At 32.8% G+C, this 10,092-nt stretch overlaps 1 protein-coding gene across 1 annotated transcript; it reads right to left on the reverse strand.

Annotated features, from left to right (window-relative positions):
* Positions 1-247: 247 nt before the first annotated feature.
* Positions 248-1,189, reverse strand: LOC141497461 (olfactory receptor 1f45-like). Its single transcript, XM_074200112.1, has one exon. It carries the CDS (start codon positions 1,187-1,189, stop codon positions 248-250), a length of 942 nt encoding a protein of 313 aa, XP_074056213.1.
* Between the last annotated feature and the right edge of the window lie 8,903 nt (positions 1,190-10,092).

Consider the following 10,092-nt stretch of genomic DNA (forward strand, 5'->3'; position numbering starts at 1 on the left):
CTGAGTCCCACTATGTAGTTTCCCTTCATTTCCTAGATGAGGAAACTGAGGCAGAGGAAAATTATATGATATGCTCAGCTAGGAAATGGGAGAAATAGAACCACAAATAAATGCCTAGTACATTCCATGCTCTCTTTATCACATTATGTTATTTCTAGTGCAAGTAGGAATGGAGCAGGAATGCAAATCAATTAAAGAACTGAGATTGATGAAGTCATACAGACCAAACCAGGAAGATGTCTCACAGTCACAAAGAGATGCCTGGTTTCCTAGTGAGGAGCATCCTAAGGGCCCCTTTAATGTCTTTATTCCTTAGGCTGTAGATGAAAGGGTTCAGCATTGGGGTGACTGCAGTGTACATCATAGCTGCTGCTGTGTCCTGTTCAACTGTGTGAGTGGATGTGGGGCTTAAATAGACTCCAATAATTGTTCCATAATACAGAGAGACCACAGTGAGGTGGGAGCCACAAGTGGAGAAAGCTTTCCATTTTCCTGCGGCAGATGGAATCCTCAACACAGTCACAAAAATTCGAGTGTAGGAGATTAGGATGCCAATGAAGGGAATGATAATTGTTAGTGCTCCTTCTATGTTGACCATCAGATCATTGATGAAGGTGTCTGAACATGCTAACTTTAGCAGGGGACTGAGGTCACAGAAAAACTGAGGGATTTCATTGTGGCCACAGAATGAAAGACTGGTAAGTAGGACAGTGTGGATCAGAGCATCTGTAAAAGCCCAAATCCAGGAAACTAATATCAGAAGGGCACTGAGCTTTGGGGTCATGATCATCGAATAATGTAGCGGGACACAGATAGCCACATAGCGGTCATAGGCCATGGAAGTAAGAAGGATACTATCTATACCCCCAAATAAAAGTAAGAAGAATACTTGTGTTAAGCACCCTGAGTAAGGAATGGTTTTCGTTCCAGATACATAATTTACCAGCATCTTTGGGATAGTAGTAGAGGTGAAACAAATGTCAACCAGGGACAGATTGCTAAGAAAGAAATACATAGGGGTGTGGAGACATGAATTGATCCTAACAGCCAGAATGATGAGCAGATTTCCTAGACCAGTGATCAGGTATAGAAGAAGAAACAAGAAGAATAGTACTGTCTGCTGCTCAGGCTGGGATAAAAGTCCCAGGAGGATGAACTCAGAGACTTCAGATTGATTTCCTTTTTTCATGGTTCTTTCAGGAACTATACATGGAATAGAGATCAAATAAGAATTTAAAGCAGATTAATGGTCTTAAGCTTGAGATATCAATTTTATATCATTTTTTGAATTATGTATCAAATTAATATCTGCATTTTTAAAACATTGTATTTATTTAATACATACAAGAGGTGAATTGACCCTTACCTCTTTTGTCCTGATAGAGCATAATCTCCTGCAGGCTATGGATTGTTTAATTTAATGTTTTTGTATCCTTGGTGCCAAGTATAGTGCCTGTGTACATAAGAGCACAATTTAACAAATGCATAAGAGCAGAGTTCAACAAATACTTTTTTATTGTATTGATGAATTTTAACAGTCAATCTACATTTAACTCAGTTGAGATTTAAAAAAAAATCATGGGAAGGCATAGTATCAGATTTGAAGACAGAGCACCTGATTTTGCGTAGGACTCCATTACTGTGTATACTTGATCAAGTCACTTATCCCATCTGATCCTCATTTTATTGATCTGTAAAATAAAGTCAGATAGAATATTTCCTAAATGTCTTTCAAATATCCCATATATGATACTATAAGATCTTACCACCTCCCTTTGTTATCTCCATTCCCAGTGACAAATAAGTGAAGCAAGATTCCTCCTGACAGAATCATTTGCTTTGAAGTGCACACTAATTTCTTTAATTACTGCCTTCTAGGGCAGAATAGGATGAGCCTCCACTCTTCCTTTTGAAAAGCTTTCAAATATATATCCCAGTTATCACGTTGTTCATTTGCCTTTTCTTCTCCTTCCCAGTTTCTTCTGTCCCTATTTGTGTGGTGGCAGCAATATTCCAATCCCAGCCTACGAACAAAATTGTCTAGTTTTTTGTTTTTTGATTTTTTTGAGAAGATAGGCAAAGTATCCTTGAGTCTTGGTTTACTAGGGAGACACACTCTTCACATTGCATTCTGATCCCATGAAAAAAGAAAGTCTTGAGAAGCAAATGATGTTCTCTAAAATTTGGTTGCTGGACAAGTAGTTTAAGATTTCCTAGGGTACAGTAATTTTATTAGTGCAAAAATATTAATTTAATATATTCAAAATCACCAGTTTGTCTTTTATAATGGTCATAAATATATTTGTTTAATCATAAATATATCCCCTTTCCATAGATGTAACAGATAGATTATTTCTTCATTTGTCCATTGATCAATGGTATTGTCCTTTATGTCTAAATTCTATATTCAGTTTGACCTTATTTTAGTATACTATGTGAGATGTAGGTTTATGCCAAGTTTTTACTGTATGATTTTCCAGTTTCCCCATCTTTTTTTGTTGAATAATGAGTTCTTATCCCAGAAGGTAGTCTGTGGGATTGTCAAACTCTTATTATTATTATGGTATTTACTATTTTTACTATTTTTTGTACCTATTATAATCCACTGATTCTTTACTCTTTTTCTTAACAAGTACCAGGAAGTTTTGATGACTGCCACGTTATAATAAAGCTTTTTATCTGTTACATTTAGGCCACCTTCCTTGACATTTTTTTTCAATTCCCTTGATATTCTTGGCATTTTGTTGCTCCAGATGAATTTTGTCATCACTTTTTCAGGCTCTGTAAAATATTTTTTAGTTGCATTTGTATGATTCTGAATAGGTAATTTGATTTGGGTAGAATTGTCATTTTTAATATATATTAGTTCAGTCTAACCATGAGCACTTGACATTTTCCCCATTGTTTAGATATTACTTTATTTGTGTAAAAACATTTTGCAGTTGTGTTCATGTAGTTTCTGGATTTGTCTTTGGAGATAAATTACCAAGAATTTTATGTTGACTGGAGTTATTAAAAAAGGAATTTTTCTTTCTATCTCTTGTCCTTGGGCTTTATTGTTCATATATAAAATTGCTGTGATTTATATGGGTTTATTTTATATCCTGCTACTTTGCTGAAGTTGTTAAATTTTCAAGTAGTTTTTTAGTTGTTTTTCTCACCTATAAAGAGCAACAATTTTGCTAATTCATTACCAACTTAAATTCCATCAACTTATTTTTCTTCTAATGATAATGCTTACATTTTTAATACTATACTGAAATAAGTAATGGTGACATTGGACATTCCTCCTTTATCCTAATAGAAATGCTCCTAATTTATGACCTTTGCATGGAATGATTGTTCATGGTTTTAGGTTTACTTTAAGGAAAACTCCATTCATTCCTATACTCTCTGATGGTTATTATAGAAATGGATGCTGTATTTTGTCAAAGGTTTTTTTCAGTATCTAGTGAGGTAATCATATGATTTCTCTAATTTATGTTCTCGATACGTTCAATCATGCTGATAATTTTATTGATATTGAACCATCCCTGTCTACCTGCCCTAAATCCTAAATGATCAAGGAATATTATATTAATAATAATTTTTTATAATCTCTTTGTTAAAATTTTATTTAAGATTTTTTTCATCAATGCTCATTGGTGAGATTGTTCTATAATTTTTTGTCTGCTTTAGTTCTTCCTCCTGTAAGTATAAGCAGTGTATTGGTGTCATAACTCTTTCTTCTCCTATTTTTAAAAATAGTTTATGTAGAATTGGAATTAATTTATCCTTAAATGTTTGGTAGAATTCACTTGTAAATCCATATGGGTGTGGAGATTTGTTGTTAGAGAGTATATTGATGACTTCTTCAAATTCTTTTTCTGAAATGAGGTTAAGTATTCTATCTCTTCTGTTGATCAGGTAGCTCGTAGTTTTGTAAATATCCATCCATTTCACTGAAATTGTAAAGTGTTTAGTATCTATTTAGGAAAAATAGCTCCAAATTATGGTTTTAATTTTTCATTATTTTTGATAAATTCAACCTTTTCATTTTTGATACTGCTAATTTTGTTCACTTCTTTGTTTTTTAAACAGATTAAGCATAGGTTTGTTTATTTTAATTTTTTTTCATAAAACCAAATCATTTTTATTTATTAATTTAATGTGTTCTTCCTTTCAGTTTTTAAATTTCTCCTTTGATTTTCTGAAATTCTAATTTAGTATTTAATTAGGAATGTTTAATTTCTTCCTTCTCTATCTTTTTTAGCTGCATGCCCAATTCAATGATGTCCTCTTTTTCTATTATATTCATAAAAGCAGTTTAGAAATATAAAATTTCCCCTAAAACTGATTTGACTACATCCCATAAATTTTGGCATGATGTTTCAATGTTGTTATTTTGCTGGCTGAAATTGTTTATTATTTTTATGACATGTTGTTTGATCCACTCATTCTATTAAATTATATTATTTGCTTTCTATTAAAATTTTGTCTTATCTTTCCATGGTCCTTTATAATGGGTCATTTTATTGCAACATGATCTGAAAAGCATGAATATAATGCTTTTTGCCTTTCTGAATTTGATTGGAAGATTAGTACATAATCAGTTTTGGTAGATGTGCCATGTACTCCAGATAAAAACATACATTCCTTACTTTTTCCATTCTATTTTCTCCAGATATGTAATATATAATAATTTTTCTAAATTCTATTCATCTTCTTAACTTTTTTTTTGTTCATTTTGTGATTAGATTTATCTAATTCTCAGAAAGGGAGATTGGGGTCTACCACCACTAAGGCTATGCTATCTACATCTATCTGTAATTTGTTTAACTTCTCCTCTAAGTTTTCATACTATAACACTTAGTGACCATATGTTTTATAACAATATGACTTTATTGACTATGATGCCTTTTAAAAGATATAGTTTCTTTCTTTGCTGAATTTAATGAGATCTATTTTTACCTTTGCTTTGTCTGAGATTACTATGTTCATCCCATATATTTTAACTTCCTCTGAACTATATTATATTTTGCCCTAGACATTGACTTTTACTTTTTGTGTATCTCTGATTCAAATGTGTTTTTTTTTTTTTTTGCAAACAACACATTGTAGGATTCTGGTTTTTAATTCATTTGGATATATGCTTCCTTTTTATGGGAGAGATCTGCTCATTCACATTTACAGTTAAGATTACTTACTTTTAAAAAATTTTTGCCTTCCCTTTGATCAATCTTTCCTTTGACTTTTTTCCCCTTTTCTCCCTAGTACGTATATGTTAGAATAGATTTTTAAACGCCATTTGGAAATATATATATTTTATTCCCTCTGGACCAAATCTGTTGAGAGCAGAATTTACTCAGTATTCACACTGTTCCTTCTTTCCGTCTACTGTAATAGGTTTCTGTGACTCTTCCTATGGTGATAACTATCCTCTAATGTTTCACCTTCTCCTTGTATAATTCTTTTATTTCTTTATTGTTTAACCCTGTCTTTTACCTACAGTCCCTCTGTCAAAATCTACTCTTTGTATCTGTCATGATAGAACTACATTTCTCAAGTGTTAATTGATTGATAGGCAACATTGTCTCAAAGTCATCATGTACACTCCCCTCTTCTGTCTCATTGGAAACTCATTTCTCAAGAGTCATAAATTGCATCAAATTTTAGTCAATTTTACAATACCCTTTTTCAAGTACCCTCCATGGGCAGACAATCCTCATAATCCAAAACATCATGCAGTTAAATCATTCTATGAATTATTTATATCCCTCCTTCTATAGATACTCTCTCCAACTGTAGCAGCATCATGCAAGGCAAAATCACTTCATGTTCTTTTCCTGTCTAGTCTCTCTAAATACACTCTTCTCTGTCTTCCTTATAATATTCCAATAATAACACTACAAGCCTCAAGCCTCCTCAGCCAAAGGGACTTTGTGTCCCCATAACAGTCCACCCTTACTACTACAACCCTTTTAAAATATCAGGCATATTCTCTCTCTCTTTTCCTCTAGAACTCTAAATATATGCTATCTTAAATATGGAATAATTAAAGATCAATTCATTATCTATTTATGTCCACAACCTCACCCTCTATATTTATTATGCTATAACTTTCTTTGACTAAAGTATATAATAAAGTAAGATCATTTCATGATTTATATATAAACCTTTTATGTTCTCTTTCTTCCTCTGTCCCAAAAGGAAATACCAACTTTATAATCAACATTGTTTTATGTTTCATTTATACCCATATCCTCATAGGACAATCTGTTCAACTATATTCAACCTTCATTAGTTGATTGTCTAAAGACTCAACACATGCGGTTATTCAATAGTCATACCCTCTCTCTAAGTGGATTTCTTTTTAATTATTCTAAGAGAAATACAATTCTCAAAAGTTATAAGTGTTACCTTTCCTTGTAGGGATGTATACAGTTTAAAGTACTTGACTAGCATTTTCCCCTTTTATTTTGCCTTTTTTATGGATTTCTTGAGTCATAATTGGAGATTGAATTTTCTGTTCTGTTCTATTCTTTTCATCAGAAAATTTAAGAAGTTCTTTATTTCATTGAAAATGCATTTTTTTCTGACAAAATATGATAAATTTTGTAGGATATTTAATTCTTGGTTAAAATCCAAGGTCCTTTGCCCTTGAGAATATATTTAAAGCCTTCTGATCCTTTAATGTTGAAGCAGATAAGTCCTGAGTCATTCTGATTGTGTTTCCTTGACATTTAAATGACTGCTTTTTGGTTATTTGCCATATTTTTCTTCTTAAGTTGAGAATTCTGAAATTTGACTATGATATTCTTTGAAGTTTTTCTTCTGAGGTTATTTTCTTGAGTGGTCTGTGGATTCTTTCACTATTTTGTCTTCTTGATCTAGGATATTAGGATACTCTTTCATAATAATTTCCTGAAAGTTATTTCCCAAGCTCTTTTTTGATTGTCTTTTGTGTTGATCAATAATTCATAAATTTGCTCTCCTAAATCTATTTTTCCAGGTCATTTGTTTTTCCTAAAAATTACTTCACATTTTCTTCTTTTTTTCAATCTTTTGGTTTTGTTTGATAGAATCTTGGTGTCTCATAGAGTCAGAAGCTTCCATTTGTCCAATCTTAATATTTAGCATTTTATTTTCTTCAGTTAATTTTTGTGTTTCATTTTCTACTTGGTTAATTTTACCTTTAAATGAGATTTTTTCTTTTCTAATTATTTGATTTTGGTTTTTTATGAGTTATGTTCTTTTTTCAATTGCTCATTTTTACTTTTAAAAGATTTGATTTCTTCAGCTTATTTTTTCAAGATTCTCATTTCAAGGTTCTCATTTTTTTCCATTCTTCTTCTTCCTCTCTTCTTTGGTTTTAAAAATTCTTCTTATGTTCTTCTATGAGATTTTGGATTTGAGGCCAATTTATGAACTACTATGAAACTTCACATGCAGGCCATTTGTCACCACTTTCTTATGAGATGGCATTTTTATCATCTCTATCTTAATAGTAGCTTTCTATGACTAGTGCTTTTTTTTCTTCTTCTCATTTTGATAGGTGAGTTCTACTCCTGGGTAGAGGCAGTATAATCCTAAGATTTTTGAGGTGGTGCTAGAATCTTGTCCCTGCCTTACTACTTGCCATGGTGTCAATAACACAGCCTAGGTTTTGCCTATGCAGAGGTTTATTTCTTCCTTTGTGCTTAGGCTTTGCCTGTGTAGTACATTGTTTCCAACTCATTCTGGACTGTTGCCCCAATGTAACTGGGGTTACAATTTTGTCTGAATTGGGATCCTCCCTGCTGGTTTGCTATCTATCTGAGTTGGAATCTTGGCTGCCACCTTGCTGAGCTGGGACTGGATACCCATGTGGCTGGGAGCCCCACGCTGGTCTTCCTACTCTTCTGCCTATGCTGGACTAAGCTTTCCCTTAACCAAGATACAAAGCATTACTGAAAATCTTCCACAATATCTTGAGCTGAAAATTTGTTTTCCTCTTTTGTTTTAAGTGGGATCTGTAGCTTTAAGGTCTGTGTGGAGGCTTCATTTAAAATTGTTTAAGGAAAAGGCTCCAGGAACACATTAGATATCCACAACAATCTAGGCTATGCCCCAGAAGTCCTTGTTTTTTATTATTGATAATTCTAGGCTATATCTTTTTGTTTTTATTCTTATTTTTCCTATTCTTTCTCTACTTTTTCTTTACTTTAACTGGTATTGTGCTTTACATTGCTGTTCTTGCTATTCTGGTTCAACTTTTTGTTCTGTTTTTCTTCTGCACTTTTTATTGTTCCTTGTTCTTGTTCTTGTTTTCGGTTTTCATGTTCTTTGTGATACTGTTATTTTTATGCTCCTCCTCCTCCTCCTTTGAGAGATAGAGGGAATAAAAAGCTTTCCATAGAGCCAATAAAGTCAGTACAGCGAACCTTCTTTTGTTATATACTGAATATGTTATCCTAGGAAGACTAACATTGAATCTTTCATTCCTGTAGGCAATTCTCTAGAATTCTATATTTCAGAAAAATTACTGATCTACTTTGGTAGAGAAATCTATTTTACCTAGTACTTTTTTATTTAGTCATTTTTCAATCATGTCTGACTATTCCTAACCACTTTTGGGGCTCTCTTGGACAAAATACTGAAGCGGTTTGCCATTTCATTTTTTGGATGAGGAAACTGAGATAAATTTGGCTTATCGACTTCCAGAATCATATGCTTATTGCATGTCTAAGGATAAACTCAGTTTTCCCAATTTCCAACCCAGCAGTCTTTCTACTGTGTCACCGCCAAGCTGACCACCAGATATTTTCATATTCATCAAGCAATAATTCCCATCATTCCTTGTCAGTTAATGAGGTGAGTCTGTAGAAGAGAATACTGGTTTTGAACAGTGAGTTAGAAAGGTAGCTTCCTTGAATGGGATTTGCATTTTAAGATCATGCCTATATATACATACATAGATTTTACATACACATATATATGTACCTATTATGTATATACACATATATTTATGCATATAGTGAGTATATTTATAACAAGTTAAAATATAAATATGTGGATATATATATATATATATATATATATATATATATATACACATATACATAGATGAACTCAATCAAAAATCAAAAAATATTCATTAAGCTCTCAGTATGTCCCAAACACTGTGTTGTCCTGGAGCTAAGTAGAAAGGGAGAAACATTTCCTGACCTCCAAGAGCTCACCAAATACCTGGGGAGGCAATATGCAAAAAACTAAATACAAATAAATTATATTAATGATAGCTTGGAGAAATAAATAGAGGGAACTGGATTGATGAGGAACTGGAAAGTCTTTTTTGCAGAAAAATGGAAGACAGGAATTATATTTAAAGAGGTAGAGAAATCAAGGCAGGGGAAATAGCCATTGAATATATGGTGTCTTGTGGGAGGAAGAACAAGGACATCAGTGTCACTGGAACATAGTACATGTATGTAGGTAGGAGGGAGGAGAGTAGACTAAGATGTATGAAGACTAGAAAGATAAGAAGACAATTATGAATGATTTTGAATGTCAAATAAAGAATAATATATTTGGTTCTTGAGATGTTAGGAATCACTTGAGTTTATTGAATGATGGGTATATATCATAGTCAAATGTGTGTTTTAGTAAGATCAATTTAGCAACTGAGTGAAGGATTGACTAGAGTGAAAAGAGATTGGCAGGTAGACCAGCCAGCAGGACATTTTAATAGTTCAAAGAGGTGATTAGGGCCTGTATCAGAGTGGTGGCAAGTGTAAGAGGAGAATTTGGGGATATGAATGAAAGGTTTTATGAAGGTAAAATTGACAAAAGTTGGCAACTGATAACATAGGTAAACTAGAGAATAATTATAAAATCATTCCTATGTTGGAATCTTTGGACCTTTGGAGGATGATGGTGCTTTTGCTAGTAATAAGGAATATTCAAGATAGGGAAGATTTGGGAAGAAAAATAGTTTAATTTTGGCTTCCAGTCAATATGGCAGCGAGAAGACAGACGCTATGATAAGTGCTCCTCTTTCCCCTCAAAAACCACATGAGAGAAAGCTCTTGACAGAAATTTGATCAACAAAACCCAGAAAGAGAAGATAGGAGA

This window comes from Macrotis lagotis, chromosome X (genome assembly GCF_037893015.1).
Source record: "Macrotis lagotis isolate mMagLag1 chromosome X, bilby.v1.9.chrom.fasta, whole genome shotgun sequence".
NCBI lineage: Eukaryota > Metazoa > Chordata > Mammalia > Peramelemorphia > Peramelidae > Macrotis > Macrotis lagotis.

Bases quoted from the DNA above. Each gene is read 5' to 3' on its own strand.
- LOC141497461 (XM_074200112.1), bottom strand. From the start codon at position 1,189: ATGAAAAAAGGAAATCAATCTGAAGTCTCTGAGTTCATCCTCCTGGGA.